The sequence below is a fragment of the Papilio xuthus genome, unplaced genomic scaffold (genome assembly GCF_000836235.2).
Source record: "Papilio xuthus unplaced genomic scaffold, Pxut_1.1 DF828952.1, whole genome shotgun sequence".
NCBI classification, from domain to species: domain Eukaryota; kingdom Metazoa; phylum Arthropoda; class Insecta; order Lepidoptera; family Papilionidae; genus Papilio; species Papilio xuthus.
The window spans coordinates 6,935,729-6,957,734 of NW_013529697.1; the positions used below are offsets into that span (position 1 = coordinate 6,935,729).

At 34.2% G+C, this 22,006-nt stretch overlaps 5 protein-coding genes across 5 annotated transcripts; 2 read left to right on the forward strand and 3 right to left on the reverse strand.

The window, feature by feature from the left end:
• Positions 1-482: 482 nt before the first annotated feature.
• LOC106125966 (UDP-glucuronosyltransferase 1-7C-like) lies at positions 483-4,522 on the forward strand. The gene is made up of 5 exons (XM_013323382.1): positions 483-1,414; positions 1,729-1,954; positions 2,097-2,313; positions 2,435-2,698; positions 3,605-4,522. Exons 1-5 carry the CDS (start codon positions 551-553, stop codon positions 3,618-3,620), a joined length of 1,587 nt encoding a protein of 528 aa, XP_013178836.1. The 5' UTR covers positions 483-550; the 3' UTR covers positions 3,621-4,522.
• Positions 4,523-4,621: 99 nt separating this feature from the next.
• On the reverse strand, positions 4,622-7,047 carry LOC106125957 (KIF1-binding protein). Its single transcript, XM_013323376.1, has 2 exons — positions 5,898-7,047; positions 4,622-5,596 (listed from the first exon to the last, which is right to left on the reverse strand). Exons 1-2 carry the CDS (start codon positions 6,865-6,867, stop codon positions 4,770-4,772), a joined length of 1,797 nt encoding a protein of 598 aa, XP_013178830.1. The 5' UTR covers positions 6,868-7,047; the 3' UTR covers positions 4,622-4,769.
• A 1,660-nt stretch (positions 7,048-8,707) lies between these two features.
• Positions 8,708-11,310, reverse strand: LOC106125974 (mesoderm induction early response protein 2). Its single transcript, XM_013323391.1, has one exon. The coding sequence runs from the start codon at positions 11,082-11,084 to the stop codon at positions 9,900-9,902; it is 1,185 nt and encodes a 394-aa protein (XP_013178845.1). The 5' UTR covers positions 11,085-11,310; the 3' UTR covers positions 8,708-9,899.
• Positions 11,311-11,434: 124 nt separating this feature from the next.
• LOC106127835 (transmembrane protein 87A) lies at positions 11,435-17,935 on the forward strand. The gene is made up of 11 exons (XM_013326115.1): positions 11,435-11,737; positions 11,993-12,053; positions 12,137-12,225; positions 12,950-13,123; positions 14,012-14,167; positions 14,771-14,946; positions 15,367-15,474; positions 15,785-15,994; positions 16,313-16,433; positions 17,310-17,457; positions 17,664-17,935. Exons 1-11 carry the CDS (start codon positions 11,645-11,647, stop codon positions 17,894-17,896), a joined length of 1,569 nt encoding a protein of 522 aa, XP_013181569.1. The 5' UTR covers positions 11,435-11,644; the 3' UTR covers positions 17,897-17,935.
• Positions 17,936-18,976: 1,041 nt separating this feature from the next.
• Ced-12 (engulfment and cell motility Ced-12) lies at positions 18,977-21,466 on the reverse strand. The gene has a single exon (XM_013325927.1). It carries the CDS (start codon positions 21,363-21,365, stop codon positions 19,149-19,151), a length of 2,217 nt encoding a protein of 738 aa, XP_013181381.1. The 5' UTR covers positions 21,366-21,466; the 3' UTR covers positions 18,977-19,148.
• Between the last annotated feature and the right edge of the window lie 540 nt (positions 21,467-22,006).

Consider the following 22,006-nt stretch of genomic DNA (forward strand, 5'->3'; position numbering starts at 1 on the left):
AAAATAAAACACTACAGATCTATAAGCAGTAATTTCTAATTTCTCAGTTTCCGAAATTTAAAGGAACTACTGCAGCTGCGTCTGTTCTTTCATTTATTGCTTTATCATCTGTCTTTCATTCATCTTTTGTTTTTGTATGGATAGACTTTTGGTAAGTTAGCATTACGCAGCTGTTTACAGATATCCAAACTGTATCTGTAATTTAATGATGAAAAACTTTTATTAATACGCTCTATAGAAGCAGGAGAAAAATAGTAAAACCTTATCTTTTAGGTACTCCTCTTTCTTTTAAGTCAACTTACTACAATGTTGCTGATGATGCAACGTAGCGTTGTTTGATTTTAAAAAGTTTAATTAATTATTGCTCATTTCAAACCTGTTATCTAGGTATCGGCCGTTTATTATCATTTAATATGTTAATTGAGATGTTTAAGAATTCGCAAGTCACGTTCTATTGGTAATCACTTTAGACGGAAGACTTACGCCGTGCGTCACGTGAGACAAGTTTAGGCAGTTCATTGATAGAGTTGGAGTAAGCAAGGTGTGCGTGATGCGAATTTATATATTTCTGTTAATCCTGGCGGCGATAGCCAGCCACGACGCGGGTGATTGCGCGCGTATCCTCGGCCTCTTCCCGCACATCGGCAAGAGCCACTTCATGGTCTTTGAACCTCTGCTACGTGCGCTCGCTGAACGCGGTCATCATGTCACTACTGTCTCCTTCTTCCCACTCAAGAATCCACCAGCGAATTACACGGACGTGGTGCTTGAAGGTGCCGTACAAGATGGACTAAGCTCTATGGACTTATCCATGTTCGAAGTATCTAATCCGCTCATGAAAGTACCTCTTTTGAATACAATACTAAAGAACATATTCGAAATGGGAATGACCGCTCCATTAGCAGTGTCAACATGTGAAAGTATTATACGTCAGTCGTCTGTGATAGAAGCCTTAAAGCAAAAGTACGATGTGCTAATAGTAGAACAGTTCAACAGTGATTGCATGCTAGGGCTAACTCATGTTTTTGGTATCGAAGCTCCCATTGTGGGCATTTCATCATGTGGTATAATGCCATGGACGTACGCCAGAATCGGTTTACATGATAATCCCTCTTATATTCCTATGTTAACGACACCATATACAAGTAAAATGACGTTCATACAACGACTTGATTCGTTTATTTCGAAATTATACGTAAATGATTTGTACCATATAATACAAAAGAAAGAGCGTGCTATTATTGAAAAGCACTTCCGTGTAGAGATCCCTGACTTGGATGAAATAGGTAAAAATAAAATGTCAGTGTTTCTGGTGAATACTTTTCATACGCTTAACGGAGTTCGACCCACATTACCAGCTGTTATAGAAGTTGGGGGAATGCATCTTGATCATTCAACAAAAGTACTGCCATCGGTAAGTTCAAATTATTACAATGACAGCGCTTTTCAATGTTGCCTTAAACATATACATAAGCAATAAGGAAGCAGATATAAAAATGATTGGTCATGATGCCGGTTGCCTGTATATTTACAAAAATATGTAGGCTATCGGCTGATTACAATAATTTTTAAATTAATTTATTTTTACACTTCGTCGCACTATCCATTTTTATGAACTAATTTTGTAATACAAAAGAAAGCCAACGCAAAAATTATGAACGCCAAAAGTATTTATATAGTGTACTATAACTATATAGTACATAGGTAAAAATTTTGTTTTTATATCAGTATATCGAAAAGTTCCTGAACGAATCAGAACATGGAGTGATTCTGTTGAGTTTCGGTTCCCTGATCAAGACGTCCACCATTCCTAAGTACAAAGAGGACATGATAGTGAACGCGCTGGGCAAGCTGAAGCAACGGGTCATCTGGAAGTTCGAGGGGAGCGGGGAGGAGGGCACACTCACCGGCAACATTCTCAGAGTCAAATGGCTGCCTCAATACGAATTACTAAGTGAGTTTATTAGAAAATTCTCATTGAATATTGGTACGATTTCAGATTAATAACAGTTAAATGTCACTTACGATGTGCCAAGATAACAGAGCCTAAATTGCTCGTAATTTACATGTTTTTTTTTCTGATGTTTGTGAAATAGAACACAAGAAGATAGTTGCGTTCATAACACATAGTGGCCTGCTGGGTATGACGGAGGCGGTCTCTGCCGGCAAGCCAATGGTGGCGGTGCCTTTCTTCGGGGACCAGCCTGCTAACGCTGCGGCGGCCGCTGAAGCCGGGTTCGCTACCATCGTACCCTACGTTGATATTACTGAAGAAAGGCTTACCAAAGCATTACAATTTGTACTTAGCCCTGAGTAAGTTAGATTTTATTATAATTTTAACAGTGAAGTTTCACAATTGGTTATCTCACTACTTTATTTATTACAGCACATTAGTTATTTAAGAATGTTAATATAAAATACATTTTCCTTTCAGAACTCAATTGAATGCGCGTCGCGTTTCGAGTATTTGGCGCGACAGACAAGCAGACCCGCTAGAGACAGCGGTGTACTGGACTGAGAGAGTGATACGCTGGGGTCACCATGCGCAGCTACATTCGCCCGCAAGAGATATGCCTTTGTATCAAATCGCCTTACTAGACGTCATCGCCACATTAGCTGTCGCCATTTTCATTTTCTTGGCGATATTGTGGTACATGTTGTCTAAAGTCTTTCGACTTTTGTTTGGTCGAGAAAGTAAATTAAAAATTAATTAAATACATAGTTTTATACTAAAATGCTAGGGTGAGTTGCTCAAATTATAATATTATTAACTTGAAAAGAGATAAAACGTAGTCAGGTTTCGTTATTAAACACAAGTGTACAATGTTTTAATTACATACTGCCTTTATTTGTTCCTGCCTTCTGTTACTGTTATTTTGGACACTCATTTGCTGAATATATTTAAACCACAAAGATTCAAATAGTTTCAGCAAATGAGTCCCCATTTGCAGATGCAGGTTCTTTAAAACTGGTTAAGTTCACATACCAGAGAGGTTGGTTGAGAGCTTGGATTGCTTTCTGATTGTTCGGTCAACGGTAAAATTGAGACATATCTAAAAAAATAAAAATAAAAACACCTGACGAAACATACATTTTTTTAAGTCCTATGAAACTTGCCGATGAAAAATTGTTGCGTTGCTGGATTTTTTTATACAACTTATTTATAGCAACCCATACTCGAAGGAAAATCTTTTCAAAAATATTTTAAATTGTTACGTGATATCCATGATATCATTGTCTAGATAGTTTATCATAATATTATATATTCATAAATACTAAGATACCTATTTTATAAATTTGCAAGTCAACGTGACTTTTGATAATTATAGTATAATGTACGTAGACGTATAATGTATGCGTGATGCAAGCTTTTAAATCTTTTAATCCTGGCGGCGAGAGCCAGCCCCTGCGGTAAGAGACAGCGAACTGATAGTCAATCTGGAGTCACCATGCGCAGCTACATTCGCCGGCAAGAGACATGCCTTTGTATCAAATCGCCTTACTGGACGTCATCGCCACATTAGCTGTCGCCATTTTGATTTTATTGGTCATATCGTGGTACATTTTGTCTAAAGTCTTGACTTTTATTTGGTACAGAAAATAAATTAAAAATGCAGTAGCTATATAATAAAATAAGGGTCAGAGATCGGTTAATTAGGCTACTCAATCGATTAATGTTGTTGTTATCATTTAAGCGATATGTGTTCAAGGTTTTATGTATAAGCATGATTGAATAATATTTTTAATGTCATCGTGTTATTCATTATCATAATTACCCAATTTATGCTGAGATTTACCAATAAAAGTGGCGGATTCACCGTTAATCTACACCTACGTAATAGTACACCTAGGGCAGCCAAGGCTGCAAGACTGGTGAGGTAACAGACGCGGACTTTGTCTTGGACCTAGTATCAGTACTTTAATTATTTCACCGATTAAGCCGGCCTATTAAAAAAAGATGTCTGCCAATTATTGTAATTTACACAAACTTACGTAAATGGGTAAAGCTTTAATCAGGTTCTGCCATAGCAGGCTAAAGGTTAAAAATGGAATAACCCATAGTTGGTATGAGGATTACTCTATTTTATGGTATAGAAATAATACAAAAATAAACACGCTTAACAAATAAGTCTTTAATTAAAATTGCGTAAAATAAATAAAGATATAATCCAATCAAATCATTAAAAAAGTAATTTTGTAACACTCGCGACAAATACAGATGTGCCTGAAATTAGTCGCATATAAACGCATTAGACGACAGAGCAAGACAAATGTATACAAGATGTACTGTGGAAGCGAGATAGAAGATAGCATTGCTTCTACTTCTAACTTCAGACTCAACAATATTCATGTCGAGTACTATATACGAATCAATACATGAGCTTGTCACAAGTCACAATATGGGGAATATTCATGTAAATTTATAGAAACAGTGTAGTCATAAACTTTGATTATAAAGTAATGCGGTGTCTAGGACAACTACTACAGGCTATTTGATTTAATAAAGCTGAATATTAAAAAAATAGTTATTATTGGTAGTTTTTTTTTAATTTTCTAATTTTTCGAAACTGTAATTTCAGGTTATATGAATAATATGCATGGTATACAAATTTTTATATATGTGCAATTCAGAATAAAGCTATAGTTTTATATAAAGGTTATGTAAGTCAAAATGAGTTAAGCCCACTTCCATATATCCTTTCATTCAAAATGGGCTGTTTAATTTATGTTTGCTGAATACATAATTATGAGATGTTTTGTTTTTATTTCTAGGAGACCAATTCAGTTTCAAGCTTTTTAATTTTAATCGGCAGAATCTGTACCATCTCTTTGCAAAGACTGTACTCTTCTTTCATCATGGAAGCTGCCTCTTCATCGCTCTTACAAATATCAACCACAGCTTGATATGACTCATAGCTCTTTTTAATATTACTCAACTGCATAGCTTTATCTAAAGCAATCCTTTTCATACTATTCCGTCCCATATAAGCGTAAGCACTAACAACTGGCCTTATAACATCATACTCTAATTTCCTTGGTAATTTTCCATTTTTATCTTTAATAGAATTCAAAAAATGATCATAGTTTTCGATGCTCTTCTCACATAACATGTTAATTTTCTTCAAAGCATGTGGCGATGGTTTCTCAGAGCTTTTGTTAACTTTGTCCAATTTTATATTTAATATTTCCGAATACACTTCCCCAAGCTCATACCACAGTTGACGGCAATACTGTAAATAGTATACAGGATTGATTTCTTTAACCAATTCTTCTAGCATATCAACCCGACGTTTGTGCATTTTTGCCCTCCTTTCATCGTCTTCTTCAAAGAATGCTAAATAAGCATATGATTGAGAACTATCTTGTGTTAGTTTAATATAATCTGATGCTAATGAATCTAATTTGTAGTACTCCTTTGCTTTGTTCAACCATGACTGACAGTTCAGGAACACTTCTCGAGCATCTTGGTACATAAGTAAGAATTTATCTGTTACTTTTTTTTCATATTTGGATACATCTAATTCGGGAAAGTTGATATTTTTTATGTCTCCTCCGCAGATATTTTCAGTGTCTTCAAGATTCAAATTTGACATATCTAAAATGATAAATTAAAAACCTATTGATAATGATAGATAAATAACAATATGATTATAAATAATCTATACTAATGTTATAAAAAGAAAAGATTTAACTGTTTACATTTAATAGGCTCTAAATCTACTGAAACAATATAAAAAATTCTTTCACTGTTGGGAAGCTACATTTGAATACTAGTGCCTGGAGACATACGCTATATATATAATATTATTAGATTTGTGATGGACAAAGACACTGGCAACTGCTTGTTTGACTTCATAAAACAAGGATTTATAAAAAAGATTAATAAATTTTAATACCTGTAATGGCATCTTCTAATCTCTCAGCATCATCCATCAGTCTGGCTTTAGATGCACTCATCAGCAGTAGACAGTACTTTGCCCAACATCGAGCAACATCTGCAGATCTATGCTTAAACGTCTCCACCTTGGCTAAGTGTGCTTCCTCATTACTCTCTACTGCTTGCAAATTCTGTTCATGCTGTTCAAGTATTGTTGATGAAGCAGCCAATAAATGTCTTGATTGAAAGAAGCCATTTTGTTCTGCAAAATATTGAGATAATGTTGCAGAATTTAAAGCCCAATCAATTGGTTCATAATCAGAATACTGTAACTGCCTTCTTAATGTTACATAATAATAAATTGCCGCCTTTAAATTTTGTTTCAATGCCCAAAACACTTGTGCAAGATAATATAATGTTAATGTATGTGCTTTCTCAAACAGTAAGAAGTCGTCAGCAGTGGTTTCCCCAGCATTGTTTATAATTTGCTCAATTGCAAGAGGGATTTGCAAAGTGCATTTAAAATTCTCATACAAATCTTTGGCTTTCACAAGGTATTCTTTGGCTTTCTCTTGTTCACCGCGATTGGACCATAAAATACCTAGATGATTATAAACATTAATAAGTGTTCTAACAACTTCAGGTTTAGTAGCATTTGGTGTTAACAGTTTTTCGGCTTCAACAAGAACATTTTCACTTGCTGTTAGTTCCTCGGTTTCCATATCTATTATACCGATATTTAAAAGCACTGTACCCATCATTGCGTCTAGTTTTACTTTATCTATGCTATCTTCAGACTGGGATTGTGATATTGTAGGAAGAGATACATACATATTTAGCAAAATTGCTTTAGCCTTATATTTAGAAGCGTAAGGCTCGTTTTCTGGATCATTCTTACTGTCCTCGTCGAGTAATTTACGAACTTTTCCGTAATTTTCTTTGAAATCATTAATGATCTCTTTAGCAGTCATATTTTCTGTTACAATCATTTTATGTTCAAATATACAACTATTAAGCTTGTTTTGCTTAGCAAACTTATAAAGACCTATGTATTAAAATTTTAATTGTTGATTATTTAACCAATTATGCCTGTATCTAGAAAAATATTATTTGATTTACATAAAATTTGTCAATTTCTGTTGCGATTTGCTCATTTGTCACTTTGTAGGCTGTCAGCTGTCACCTGTCACTGAAAACTAAACTTTTTTTTAAATAAAAACTACATGGTTATCGTGAAAAAATTATATCTTATTTTAACTGAAACAAAAACGTCTTTATTTTCATTATTCAATTTTAACAGTAAGGCAAAAATAACACTGAGATGGGAGAATAATTGAAAATATTTGATATAATAAAGGACATAAAGTGAGACTTAAAGCCGTGAGCAGTGGAGAAATGGAGGTTTTTATCTCTTTCTACAAAGTTTACCTTAGAATTTATCGTTTAAACAATTTTAGTGCTTTTCATGTACCATTACTTTTTTCCCTTCTTCTTTATGCGTTATTGTACATACATTCCCTTAAGAATAACTATAGAGAAATATTCCCATCTATCTATCAACTTAAGAGGCTGTCGTTGATGAACATTATACATTTTATCTAGTAGATAGACCACTGACCAATCTTCTCCTTTCCTCCGACGATCTATTGGGAATACTCACATGCATCTCATACTGCAAATTAAATGTTTATTATACGCCTTTAGTGTATATTTATCGGTTAGTTCTATAAAGTCCTAATAAATGGCGGTTTGGCATTTAAGTAGCACAGATATCCGGCAGATGGCGCCGTATTTTTATTGCTAGATTAGATAGATGGCGCGTTTGAATATATAATCTTACTAATGTTATAAAAGGGAATGTTGTATGGATGGATGAACGAATGTTTGTTAGATAGTATCTCCAAAACGGCTGCTTTGATCGCGCTGAAATTTAGCATAGACGTAAAACATTGTCTGGAAGAGCAGGATATTATTTATTTTTTCTCAAACGATTTTACAAACTTACTGTACACATTCAATTTTATACGGAAATCGCTTAGCTTTTTTATTATAATAAGGTAATTAATATGGGATGGTGTTATTACAATGAAATGCAAAGGCTTCGCATTATTTCGCATTGCTTGTTAAACTTAATAAAGAATCAAATACATTGTGCATACATACAACCATAGAATGGAAAAAAATATCTCAATTTTTTTTTGTATAAGTTGGTATTGACTGACAGTAGCAGGATTTTTGGGCAAATAAACCTAATAGAACCTATAACCCAAGAATGGTTTAGGGTTGGCACTTTTTAGTTAAAAGCTGGAAGGAGTAAATCACAACACTTTTACTTTGCACTGTTTATTCTTAAATAAAATAATGATAAGAAATTACAACTTCATAATATTTTTTGCTAGCAAGTAGCACCGTTAATTAAAAAAAAAGTTAATCAAACTGAATGAAAGATAGAAAATTACTGTAAATTTTCAAACAGAATAACTGTTATCTTTATGAAGCTGATAAATTGGACCCCAAATAAAATGGATTTTTTTAATGGACACAACTAAAAATGATTTTATTTATAGTTGCTCAAGACATTTTTGTCCTTGTTTTACGAGTTAGATATAATTTTTTGAATAATTTTTAATATTTTAAATAAAATCGACAATAGACATAATATTGCTTTTTCAGAATGATAGTTTACCATTAAGCATCAATGATATGTAATTAAATTTTACTTATAACATTTTTGACTGATTTTCATTCACATTAGTAGAAGGCAATTTGCATAAAAATTTCTATATTGAAATTTTAACTGCCATGACATGTAATGATACATTATTTTTCTTCTTTTAATTAATAGCGAGCCATAATTTTATGATTTTGCTAATTAATGTTGAAGGTAATCTAAAATTAAGTAGTGAATGACAATCTACATACATAGATTTCGGTATGCTTTGACAAATTAATATTTGCTTTATTTCAATTGTGACAATGAAAGAGGGCAACATTTTGTTGTCTCTGTTTTTTCAAAGACAATTTAAGGTATGACATTACATGTCAATACAAATAGCAGTCAAAACCCAGTTACAAAATTATTATTAAATGCAAAAACATTTGTAAATCAATAATCATGATTCACATGAATTTTGTCAATTAATTTAATTGAAAATTGTTGTATACAAAATTTAGTACTTTTAGTACATAATCTAATTAACTCATGTACATATTGACCTGGTTAATCTTATTAAATAACTAACATACAATATTACTAACGTAAAAATTACTATATCCTTTCTCATTTATTTTACTCATCAAATCAATGAATCTTTATCAATTTAAACTTGATTATTATGGTAGATTTTAAGGCAATATTTTTGCTATCAAAGCTAATAAAAAAAATAAACTTAAAAAGTTAATTAAATAAGCCTGCCATTATAAGCATTTCCTAACTAACACTTTCAAATTCGTAAATCTTTCTGTCAACCCCCTTATTAATAAGTAATCATTTTAAATCTATTAAATACCATTATTTACATTGTACTGTCGACTGTATAAAACATTAATCTTAGATGCATCTATAAAATACTTTCCGTTGATTTTCTACAAATAAGGGGGTAATCAGGGTACAGCACTGACCAAATTTGTTTATCTCAGATTTGATCAATTCAATTTGTAAATCAATAAAAAAATCTGATTATGATAAATATTACTTAAGAATAGTAAAAGTGCTCTATGACATTAAAAAGAATGTCTACACCAGAATACATAGTTTAAGATGTTACTTGACAATATTTTAAGATAGTTTGCGCTATCTACTATATTTTGGGTGGAAAAATAAAAAGTATATATAGATAAATTGCATGTAACATATCCTCATTTTTCTATGTATTACTTGAATAACATGTTGATCAAATATCAGATAAAGAAATTAGTCGAGTCTAGTGAAATACCATCACTTCTTACTACTACCTAATAACAAATGTATGTTACAAAACGTGGAGAACATATGATATTGGCAGAGCCAAATATACCTGTATTAGGAAACTATGTCTGGTTCTGGTTCATCGGTTGATATTGTTCGTGGAGGTGTGGTGTGTGTTAGTTGTGAGAACACCTCTTTCTCACCTAATGCTAACGGATCTGGTTGGGCAGCAGGAGATGGAACATATACCATCATTGGTGATGGTGATACCGGCCTGACAACACCTGGACCTGTCCCCTCTTGTTCTTCTAAGAACCTATCCATGTAGTCTGTATGACCCGGATGCAAAGTGTACTTTTTTTTTTCTAGACGTGTCTTGTTGGCAAATATATCATGCCTCTCTGTCTTTTTCCAAATATAATAGAACTGTACAAGTTCACCAACTGACCGCGTTCTAACTTTTTGCTGTCGTATCTGATGAAAATCTTTACCATGAGCTTTAATACCATTTTCGAAGTTACGGCACTCCTCTTCTGACCACACACTTGCATGTGCAGGGGTTTGTGCCATTATGCGTCTTCTTCTTAGTGCTTCTTCTATATTGTGACCACACTGCTGCAATAAAAACAAAGCTTCTTCATCATCACGAAGTTGTTTACCCTTTGGAACAGCATCTACACCTGCACCTGAGTTCATAGCACAAATTTTCTTCATATAATCCTCTATTACTTTTTCTTCTAAAACACTGGGATTCCATAATAATTTATCTTCATTTTCGTAAGGCAATGCATCATCATAACTACATAAACCTTCAGGTATAGCTGCTTGATAGTCACTACCAACCATAATTGTTTTTTTCCAGTCATCCTCATCAGGACTGTAATCACAATCATCTTCCTCCTCGGAAGGTGGTCGAGACCCAGACCTGAGGCACCGCGTCGCCTCGGGGCTGGCCGTTTCATTGTATAACTGCTGCAGTGCAGAGTCTGGCTTCTGGTTCTCTTCTGGTACCACTTCAGGTACTTGCTCAGGGATAGGCTTCTCCATATTTCTATTGTAACCATATAAAGCTAAAAGTTCCTCCAAGGGCATATCACCTTCTCTTTGGAGACTATTCAGTTCCGCTTTAGGATCCTGATGTTCTCCCGCCGCCAAAGCTTCTTCTTCGTCTAATGTTCTCTCGTCATCAAAATCATTTACCATCATATCAATAGTAGGTTCGAATAGAGACTTGTCGTTCCCCACATCCATACTGGCATCGTGTTCGCTTACACTGGCTACCAGCGCGCAATCTGACATGACTATCACCAACTATCACGGTGATTGAACCACCAAAACATGACAAGTGATTAGTATTGAATGCTTTCTTTTAAATTCTAAGGCGTGTAAATAAATGGAAAACATCACAATTATCACATATTACGGAAGTTATTTTAATGAAATGAAATTTACAAAACAAAAATATTTTGACACGGAATCTACTTTACCATGGAGTTGTCAACATGAAGCCACAGATTACGAATACAAATTTTATGTCACAGTAACAGATAACGCACATCACACATCATAAGCCATGGAATCGAAATGTGGAAACAAGAGATAATAGAGGTTATAGCAACACTATGGTTACTTTGCGTAGTGTCAAACTTATGAAAACTGTCAAAAGGCACTGATTTTGGCAGATTGCGGTTCATGTATTTATATATTTCTTTTCGTTGGCGACTGCGGCAAACAATTTATAGTGGTGTAAAATGTGTTTTCAGCAATTTCTGTAAATTACCTAAGTGAGGCGATGGTTAACAACCGTATAGATTCCCATTATAATCTCTTCAGCTTCCGAATGTAATCCAAAAATTAAAATGTTTAGAAGGTTTTTGGTACTTATTGTAGCGATCGTTAAAGTAGCACAGAGTTTTTCAGATGTTGGAAAATGGGATTTACCGCTTAATGGGGTAAGAAAGTCTTAGTTTAGAACATATTCTCTTAGAATTTAACTTCTTAAATGTATCCGTATCTTATTCTGTTCGGCGAAAACCCTTGAGTAATGATTCATTGCAATTAGATAAATAACTATATATTATCGATAATTTTTGTTAGCATATCATGTTAGCTCCATATAACTGTTATCTATTTGTTGCAACAACTACAGTTATTGTCCTACTTTATTGTTATTGTAACAGTGTTAGTAATACTGCTTTTATTTTCAGAATTTTTGCGAGTTTACCATAGCCAAGTCTCTTTTTAAAGATTCAGAATTACGAGTTGTTGGTAAGTATCTGTTACTACATAGTCAAAAGTCATTTTTTTTTAGAATAAAACATTAAATATTAAATACAAACTTTTAATTTCAGTGCACTGCCAAGAGTCAGCAAATGTCTCAGTCGCCTATCAGTGGGAGCAGAGCCCCTGCTCACCTGATTATTTCCACTACTTTGAAGAGGTTAATATCTTTATTTGATCTAATCAAATTTTTATATTCATCCATTTAAAAAACAGCCAAGTAATTTGTACAACCAATAGAGAAATAATTTGAACAATATATTTTCCAATTTCTGAAAACTATAACAACATAACTCACACCCTAACCCCCTCTGGGTAGGCAGTGACCACAGACTACCATTTGAAGCATCTGTCACACCTTTTATTTCTTCCACATATATACATATATGCCTACATCTACATTGGTTTTGCTCCTTATACACTCTTCTTGATTATTTCATCAACATAGTATAAGTCAATCTAGGATGTTTGAAACTTATTTAATCCATTTGTCACATTATGTACCAGGTAAATTAATTACAAGGTTAATATTTTGTGTAGTTAAAAGTGGAGAATTTTGTATGTTTTAATTTTTATAATTACTTACAGCAGTGTGTAATCAAGCTAAACAGGATGTTAAATTTAAATTTATGTAAAAGATATGAACATTAGTAATCCAATGTTATTTAATTTTAGTGTAAAATTTTAACGGTAATTATTCTGTATTAACCATTTTAAAAGAAATGTTAGATTGGGTTTTTGATTAGGTTTAAATGAAAAACTGTTAAATTAATTTTCGATTTTTTTAATAATAAATCGGAAAATTTCCTTACTATTACCAAATTTTTTTCTTTCTGTATAACCTTAAATAATGAAATGCCCAAGAAAAAATATTTTATTTCCAGAGTATTGTGGATTGCTCAAATCAATTATACAACGCACCAGTCAATGAGATATCGAATTCAAGTTCAGTCCGAGTGAAGAAAATCACTTGCCACGGAAAGGAATCAATATTCCTATATGATGTTACGGACAAAGTTAACGATGGCACAAAGAAGCAACCTGCAGCTTCATCATCGGTGAGTATACTTTAACAAAGACTAATTATTCGTTATTTTATAGTAGAATTGAAAAATTAACGAATAGCCACCTGATCGCTATAATGGTGAACTTATTTTCTTAATCTGATAACATAGGTAATAATATAACAGTAATACCTATTACTATACCAAGCCCATAAAAGGTAGACAGAGATTATAGATTTCCATTTATTGGCACTTCTCTTGCATCTCCATACATCTATACAATCAAACTTTTATGGGCGGTTATGGTCAGACAATGTAGGAAATTTTAAGAATATTTCATTAGTTAGCAAGCTTGTCTACATAAATCTTTGCCTTGTCTATTTCACATCTTAATTATTTTTAATAGATTAGTATTATTTACTATCTACCACACCCAATTATTTAATGTATCTATCAATTAAATTTATAATGTCAAAACATAGAAATTGTATTAAAAATTACTTAGTTTTATCTTTATGTGTTTATTTTATCTGTTACTAGTTTGGATTTGTGATTAATATGTTTAGTAAATGTCTTGGAATTGTTCATGCAATACAAACAAACCTGGATGAGAGAGTTCATGGGATTGAGATGTTTTTCTCGCTTATAAAGTTCTCTCACACCCAAGTTTTCTCGCTTGTGTAGGTTGTATGTAGAGACAATGACTCTCGCTCATAGAGGTTTTTGGCTTCACCATATACGATGGTATAACTTAGATTTCTTATTGTTAAATCAATACCAATAACAGAAAGCTTAATTTAATCTCTTGTATGTTTGGCCTTCTTATAAAAGAAATATAGCTTGATAATTTCACTTTTCTTCAGAGTTAAATAAAATTAAAAGATTATTAAATGAATTATATTTGTTAACCTTTTTTTCTCATATTATTTTATCATTTCACAGAAAATGCCCCCCTTAATTGTGGTGGAAAGAGAAGGTATATATGTATTCAGGATGATGGTGAGAACAAACACAGATGTAACAATGAATCTGTCCGTTGGAGTTGAGATGGTGGCACCTTCTGGTTACTTGTCCGCAGCAATGTGGCCTTTGTTACCTGTAAGCAGATAATATTCTTATATAAAATACACTTATTTATAACATATAGTTCTTAATTACAATAGATAAAACAAAATATAAAAGTTGTGACGTTTCTGATAAGAAAATATACATAAAACTAAATCGTGAAAGATTACTAACATTGCTATGCTGATGCTTGGAAATAAAAAAAAACTTAGTAGCCTATGTGTTCTACCTGACTATGTTCTACATTTATACCAAATTGTAGCAAGATCCGTTTAGCGGTTTTGGATACCTACACACAAAAATCCATTCATCCAAACATGCATTTATAATATTAGGAACACTTGCCTTGAAATATCGCATTTTTGCTGCATATGTTTAGGAGTGTTACTAATTATCCAACTGTGACCCAACTAAGTTGATAATGTTAGTCAGTCGGGCTAATTGACTTCTTAAAATTTATTTTATTGTTATCTATCCTGCATATCTAGAGTCCAAGATACCGTAATATTATTCTCGCTTACAAAGGTTTAATTAATCTTAGTTTCTGGCTTATAAAGGTCATGCATTAGGACCGAACAATGACTCGCTTGCAGAGGTTTCTCGCTCATCAAAGTTTGACTGTATAATTATTTCCAGTTCTACGGTGTAATGTGCGGTGTGTACACGGTGTTGTGTTCCGCGTGGCTGATTGTATGCGCACTGCAATGGCGTGATTTGCTGCGGATACAATACTGGATCGGAGCCGTCACTTTACTAGGAATGGTGGAAAGTGCTACATACTACGGTGTCTACAGTGCTATTAATAGAACTGGGTAAGTTTCTTTTTAATATCATAAGGTGGCAAATGAGGAAGCGGCCACTTGATTCGCCAAAATAGCGAAATGACCGATCCCCATAGACATTAGTAATTACAGATATGTTGCATACCTTTAATCGACGGAGGACGCAAAGAAAGAGAACTTTCCCTTTCCTATGCCGTCAACTACACTTCCCTCTCCTATTTGGACCTAGGACTAAAATCAGGCCTTAAAATCTTAATAAACCACGACAGAAGATAGGCATTAAGGAAGTAATTTCGTGTTTTGTCTAACAAGTGTGTGTGTCTAGTCTTCTTCTCGTCTATTCTAGACTCTTTTAGGCTGAGAACTGGTCTATCTGGTCAAAAAATCGATTTATTTTTCAGTGTCTGCCGCGAATATTGGTTTACTGTTTACATTATATATGTATTGCAGATATTTCAATGCTGAAGTATACATGTTCGCTGAATGGGTGTCCGTGGCGAAGCGGGCACTGGCTCGAATGTTAGTCATTATTGTATCTCTAGGATTTGGTATTGTAAAGTAAGTATATTTATAAATCCATTAATTTAAATGTATTTATTAATCTTATTTTAGAAAAAAATATATAATGGTATGAAGAAAGCCATTTGGAAGTAAATTATGCCAAATTCATACTTGTTAAGTGAACATTATTACATACTAACTGTCGCTCGCGATTCCGCAAGGAATTAAAAAAAACTGAAATAGTAGCCTATATATTTTTCCACACTATGTTCTATATGTATGCCAAACTTCAGCGATATACAAATATAATAGAAAAGGCAAATATAAAGAAGGCAGAGTGAGAGTGGTTGTGCGGTGTGGTGTGCAGGCCGCGGCTGGGTCCGGCGCTGCAGCGTGTGGGCGGTGCGGCGCTGTGCTGGGCGGTGCTGGCGGGCGCGGAGGCGTGGCTGCGACTGCGGCGGCGCGCGGCGCAGGCGCTGCTGCTGGCGGAGGCGCCCATCTCGCTGCTCGACAGCGCCATCTGCTGGTGGGTGTTCGTCTCCCTCGCGCACACCACGCGCACGCTGCGACTGCGCAGGTGAGTGCGCACGCACACACACATACATACGAGTTTCTTTATATTATTATTTGGCCAATGAGCAAGCGGTCACTGCTCATAGACAAACTTATAATTACATTTTCAAAGTAAGAAGAGTACGTGAAAATATGTAAAATGTGTACAGTCCTGGATAAGCGAGAGTCAAAGGGATCATGATATTTTTCTCGCTTATGGAGGTGATCCGTCGGAATCTGAAAATGATTCTCGCTTACAGTATTATGGAAAAAATAATTTAGTGCAGGGTAGGGATATGAACTCAGAAAAGTTTGTTGTTTTTAAATATATATTTTGTTTCAGAAACACAATAAAGTTGAATCTGTACCGTCACTTCACGAACACGCTGATATTCGCGGTGATATCATCTGTGATATTCATGCTCTACTCGCTCAAATCATACAAGATACAGCTTTGCATTACTGTAAGTACTTTTAATCATTTTTAGTTAGAATCATTTGGCGCAAATGACGTGCTTTGGTTACAAAGTTAAATGTCAGAATGACTAGTGAGGGGACATAAACATCGACATTTTAGTAAGGATAGAGTTGCGCCGATACACCGGCATAGTGTCGGATTTTCTTCCTAACAGTACTACACCACGTTTATTATCTTACTAATATTATAGATGCGAATGTTTATGATGGATGAATGTTTGAAGCTATCTACTGAACGGTTGTATTAATCTTGCTTTAAATTTGGCATAGATGTAGAACATAGTCTGGAAGAACACATAGGCTACAAATTGTTTTTTTTTAATTCCGCGCGGACGACAGCTAGTTAATCTATAGAAAAGTACATATAATGTCGTAGTACTACTCTCTCTCTCTCTACCACAAGGTGGTGGGGTCAGCCTATGTCGTGGTACTACAGTAACTGAAAAAAGATTTTCCACCACACAACGAACTTGATCTCCCTTTTTTCACATGAATAAGTACGATCAAGAAGCAAATACTTACAAAAAAATATTTATGCCTGGTTTACATTAAGCCAGTACAGTAGCAATCAAATTCAATTTATTTATTTATTTCATGTAACAGTAGGTAACACATATTGGAAAAATATTACAATTGGTTATTAGAAAAAAATATTACGTCGGTAAATATACGACGTGTGCACGTACCCAGTGTCGCACTATCGGGCAGTCAGGCTTGTCGCTAAGGCCTCTTAGTATGCTGGCATCAATGAGATAAACAGTTCATGCCAGGCCAGCGCTACTGTCTTGATATAATGTATTATGGTGACAGTCTGGTGTACAATATTCGATCTTCATTGGGAAATGAATTGTTTGCATGTACAGGAGTGGAAGGAGGTGTGGATGGACGAGGCGTACTGGCACATGCTGTTCGCGGGCGTGCTCGCCGTCATCATGCTGCTGTGGAGGCCCACCAACAACAACCAGCGCTACGCCTTCACGCCGCTGCTGGACTACGCCGACGATGACGATGGTAAAACAAACCATTGGTTCTTTTGAAAATTAATGACCAGTTTACCCTATTTCAGTTTATTGATTGAACCCAGCGCTGGATTACAACTGATAATATATAATTCCTCATTGTATTGCTTAGCTTTTTAATAATTTAATGTCATCCAGTGCTGATAGCTGGATTGGAATAGTGTAAACTGGGCATTGACATTTAATTGGTACTTGCAGAGGAAGAAGAACAATTCGTGAACGACGCATACGGTGTCAAGATGCGGGGCACTGGGGCCACAGGTAGTGGGGGCGGAGGCGAAGGTCGAAACGGGGGCGGGGAAAGCAAGCAGTCGGAGCCGCTGGACGAGCTGCGCTGGGTTGAGGAGCACATTCCGGCCAGTGCGCTGCCAGTGCTGGATTCCGACGAAGAAATCGTCAACACAAAGTTCGAAGTCTCCAAAATGCAATAAATTATAAGCACCCCTTTTAATATATAGTATTTATCTCGACCCCGTTTATTTATTATCTTTAGCACCTATTTCTTTTCCTTATCCAATCATCAAATGGTCAGCAACAGAACACTTTCCTTGAATAAAAAGCACAACCGTCAGATTACAAAGCTAATAAAACAAAAACATTTAAGTAATACAGATTTTTATTTAATTGCATTATTATTAAATATTTTTTTTGTTCTTTAGATATGATCTTTGGTATATAAAATATAACATGAAGTATGGCCACGCATCAACATGGAAGCTACACAATTCTTCTTTATGGAAGAAAATTACATTAAAATAATTAAACATTATGACAATGTATTTTTTTTGTCAAAATAATTGACTATAAATATATTCAGCAAATAAAATTCATGATTGTTTTTTTAAAATGGTAAAAAATGGTCAAAAAAGTAACATTTTTGTTAAAAAGAAATATACATAGCTACTAGTTTATTTTACAAGTTATAGTCGAACCTGGATAAGCATGAATCCAACTTGACCGACATATTTATCTCGCTCATAGAGGTTTCTCACCCAAATTTCTCGCTTACAGAAGACATCCGTACTGTATGATGACTCACATATCCAGGTTTCAACTTTAGACATAATAAAGTCAAAATTGAATTTACAAAATCCTTTTTAGGTTAGACAACAGTTACAAATTGTTACGAAAGTTCATTGAAATTGGTTTAAAGAGCAGAATAAGGGTGAAAATTGTGTTACATTTCCCATTTAAAAACTTTTCTAACAGAAATATTTACTTTGTAACTTTACAAAAAATATTTATTAAATTAATATAACATATTAAAATGCACATAATTTAAAATAACATGAAATTGTTACTATTCACTGGCACAAATAAAAACTACTTGTATATCAATTTGCCCGTAGTCATAATTAAAAAAAAATTTAAAACATATTTCAAATTAAATATTAAGATTATAAGTCAAATAAAGAATTCTAAGCTACTCAAAATTATATTGATATGGATTTTCTTAATTAATAATTTAATCATCTTATTAATAATTGTTAACGTACCAAGAACAAGAAAATATTATTCTTACATAAATCTCGCTTATTCTAATTAAAATGGAGATCGTTTAATATCTTGGAATACTTGTGATTAAAACTGTATAAAATATGATTACGTTATAAGCTATAAGCTCAAATTTACTAAAAATATATCCGACTAAAATACAAATTACTGTTGTAATATAAAATGAACTTAATTATTGTCATAATAGAAGTCATAATCGTCTGGCTCCTCAGGGATCTGAGGCGGGTCCTGTGGTATATCAATTCCTTCAGCATCAAGAAGTCGAACCTTAATATCCATAGACAATAAAGTTTCCAAATCATTTTCAAAACATCTACTCGTCATTTTTTCCTTCAATAAGGCATTGATTCCATCCGTCCAATAGTCAAATATTTGTTCATCAGGTGCTACAAAGTCTAAAGATTCCTCAGCTGATTTTAAGATTAAAGAAAATGCTAAATGTGGAGTCACCTTTCGACCTCTCAAGTCTTTCATATGCGGACAATCTTTGCCCATAACTACACATTTAATGTCAGAAACCGCTAACTTATTGCCCAATTCTTCTAAACTTGGGGTGCTCTTTTCATCACAGTCACCGTAATGTAATACTTTGTGGTTCGGTGATAGACGGACAAACCAGAATTTGTCTTTTATTCTTTGTCCCCTTGAGGAATACTTCTTGAATCTGGTACCACCAACTAAGACACCAAGCCTTTGTTGTTGTATCAGCTCTATAATTTCAGGTGTAATCTTCTCTTTGAGCTCCACAATTGGCCTTGCATGCGACTCCCATACTTCCCTGTTTGTACGTTCCTGCTGCCAAATTTGTGTGATTTCAGCATATGTCAATTGATTAATTCTTTGGCGAAATTTATCAAAACCCTTTGGTGATGCGGATAAAGCCCTATTTATTTGTTCTCGGACCACACTTAATACTTTCATAAAATCCTCTGATGTAGCTCTCATCTCTTTCCAAGTTTTATTTAAAAGTGCTATACAAATGCAAAATAATTCTTCAAAAGGATGATCATGTGTGAAGAAGAGGGGATGATATGTCTGTCCCTGTTCACTAGGAGGTTCACCAATGTGCAATATGTCACATAGAAGCTTAACTAGTTCAATACTGGTTTTACCAAATGGGCATTCATGTTCAACTGCTCTGCTGTTTTCTAGAACTATTTTACGATAGTCTTCAGAATAATTTCTAGCAAAATAAAGCATACAATCTAAGGCTAGAATACCAGGTGGCACTTCGTTGAAATCTTTAATAGGGTCAATCTCACATTTAAAACCAAGTTTTTTATAATCCCTTGTAGAATTATTTAGTTGATGTCTTGTAGTCACTTCTAATGAATTATTGTCATTATCAAATGCAATTTTTCTCAATTCTTTTATCTTTTCCTGGGATTCTTGCTCTTGTGAATCAGCTCTTTGTCTCATCTTAGGTTCTAAGAGACCGAGAGTTAGTGTTTGCAAAACATATAACTGATGTGCCAACTCTGTACCTAGAGCTTCTTTTGAAACATTCTTTGAAAATTCCGAGGCACCAATGAGGTTTTCATAGATTACATTTCTAACCTGCTTAGAGGATAATGTGGCTGCAATAGCTTTTCTTTTGTTTACATCTGCCTTAGAGAAGATTGCATTCAGTAATGCTATTGCATTCTGTTGGATAATACTGTCTTGATATGGATTTTGCAGATGTGATATAAGGCTTGGTATTGTAATTTCTTTTTCCACATGCAAATTTTTGCCTGAACTGTTTAATACAATATTTTCCAGTATTGATAAACATGATTGTATTATTCTTGGATCTTGTGTACTTGATTGGTTGCTGACAAAGCTTGCTACTTTATTTATGAACTGATTTTCCAATATATCCCAGGAAATGTTACCATGATCCATTAGCTCAACAAATGTAATTAAAGCAAATTTAAGGGAGGGTCCTTTAAACTTACCACTTTCTATATTGTGAATGATCAGTGTCAAGCCTTTTTTATTGATAAATTCAAGTGCAAAGGTTAGGTCACTACTCAAAGTGGACAGTTTCGACAGTGCTGTAGTTTGATCATTTTCATTACCAGAATTGATTTTGGACAGTATATCTTGGACTGTCTTAGCTGGAGATTGCTCTAGTCGTAGAACTGAACCGTTTTTAATTTCATTACGATTTTTCTCCGTAATATAATTTTGATTGTTGCTCTCTGAGAATTGTAGGGCGTAGTTATCAGGGTCGGGCAGGCCCCACGGCTTACAAAGCAGCTGTATAATGCTAGATAAGGGCTGACTTTGATCGAATTCGATCAGTTGTGGCACCTTGTCGGGGGCATTGAGCATTTCCACGGCAATTTTGAGAATCGTTGAGTCCTTTGTTGCCGACGGCATCTTTATTGGTTTTACAGACATTTATTCACCATTTGACATACACTTCCTGTACACGAATACTGTCACGGAATATTCAATTGTAACAAACAGGAGAACGCCACTAAAGGAACAATATGACAGTGACGCACGATTTATGTTTGACAAATTGACATTGACTTAACATTTTTAAGTTTTTCGTTCAAAATCCTATGACAACGAGAAATTTACAGTCACGATCATTAATAAAATGAAAATTCTCTAAAAATAAAAAAAATGTTGTATTCCGTCTACCCTCGTCTTTAAAAGACAGAATATGTCCCCCACTGGAAAAGTTAAGTGAGGGCGTGATTATACGGCTATAAACTTCTAGCTTGATACGGCTAGAAGTATATAGCCGTATAATCACGCTTATCAAGCTTTCCTTTTGTGAAAATATTTATAAAATAAAAACCAAATAACTTGGTTCGCTACACAAACCACTGTTGTTTACCAGGGATTCAATTCGTTTTTATTGTCATTAAATATGTACAGCGAATCCATTGTAAAGACGATATATGAGACGCTAATTTAGTCTTAAGACCTAAGGTCTAATCAATCAACTAATAAATTAGGACAGAAACGAGATACCTTTTAATTTATTGTCTTGATCTAGATAAATACTTCTTGTTAACTTAAACAAAAAG

Excerpts from the sequence above, each read along its gene's own strand:
- LOC106125974 (XM_013323391.1), bottom strand. The coding sequence starts at position 11,084 with ATGTCAGATTGCGCGCTGGTAGCCAGTGTAAGCGAACACGATGCCAGT.
- LOC106127835 (XM_013326115.1), top strand. The coding sequence starts at position 11,645 with ATGTTTAGAAGGTTTTTGGTACTTATTGTAGCGATCGTTAAAGTAGCA. Across the intron at positions 12,226-12,949 it reads ATTTCCACTACTTTGAAGAG|AGTATTGTGGATTGCTCAAA; the intron begins GTTAATATCTTT and ends TTTTATTTCCAG. Across the intron at positions 14,168-14,770 it reads CAATGTGGCCTTTGTTACCT|TTCTACGGTGTAATGTGCGG; the intron begins GTAAGCAGATAA and ends AATTATTTCCAG.
- LOC106125957 (XM_013323376.1), bottom strand. The coding sequence starts at position 6,867 with ATGATTGTAACAGAAAATATGACTGCTAAAGAGATCATTAATGATTTC. Across the intron at positions 5,597-5,897 it reads ATTAGAAGATGCCATTACAG|ATATGTCAAATTTGAATCTT; the intron begins GTATTAAAATTT and ends TTATCATTTTAG.
- LOC106125966 (XM_013323382.1), top strand. The coding sequence starts at position 551 with ATGCGAATTTATATATTTCTGTTAATCCTGGCGGCGATAGCCAGCCAC. Across the intron at positions 1,415-1,728 it reads CAACAAAAGTACTGCCATCG|TATATCGAAAAGTTCCTGAA; the intron begins GTAAGTTCAAAT and ends TTTTTATATCAG. Across the intron at positions 2,314-2,434 it reads CAATTTGTACTTAGCCCTGA|AACTCAATTGAATGCGCGTC; the intron begins GTAAGTTAGATT and ends TTTTCCTTTCAG.
- Ced-12 (XM_013325927.1), bottom strand. The coding sequence starts at position 21,365 with ATGTCTGTAAAACCAATAAAGATGCCGTCGGCAACAAAGGACTCAACG.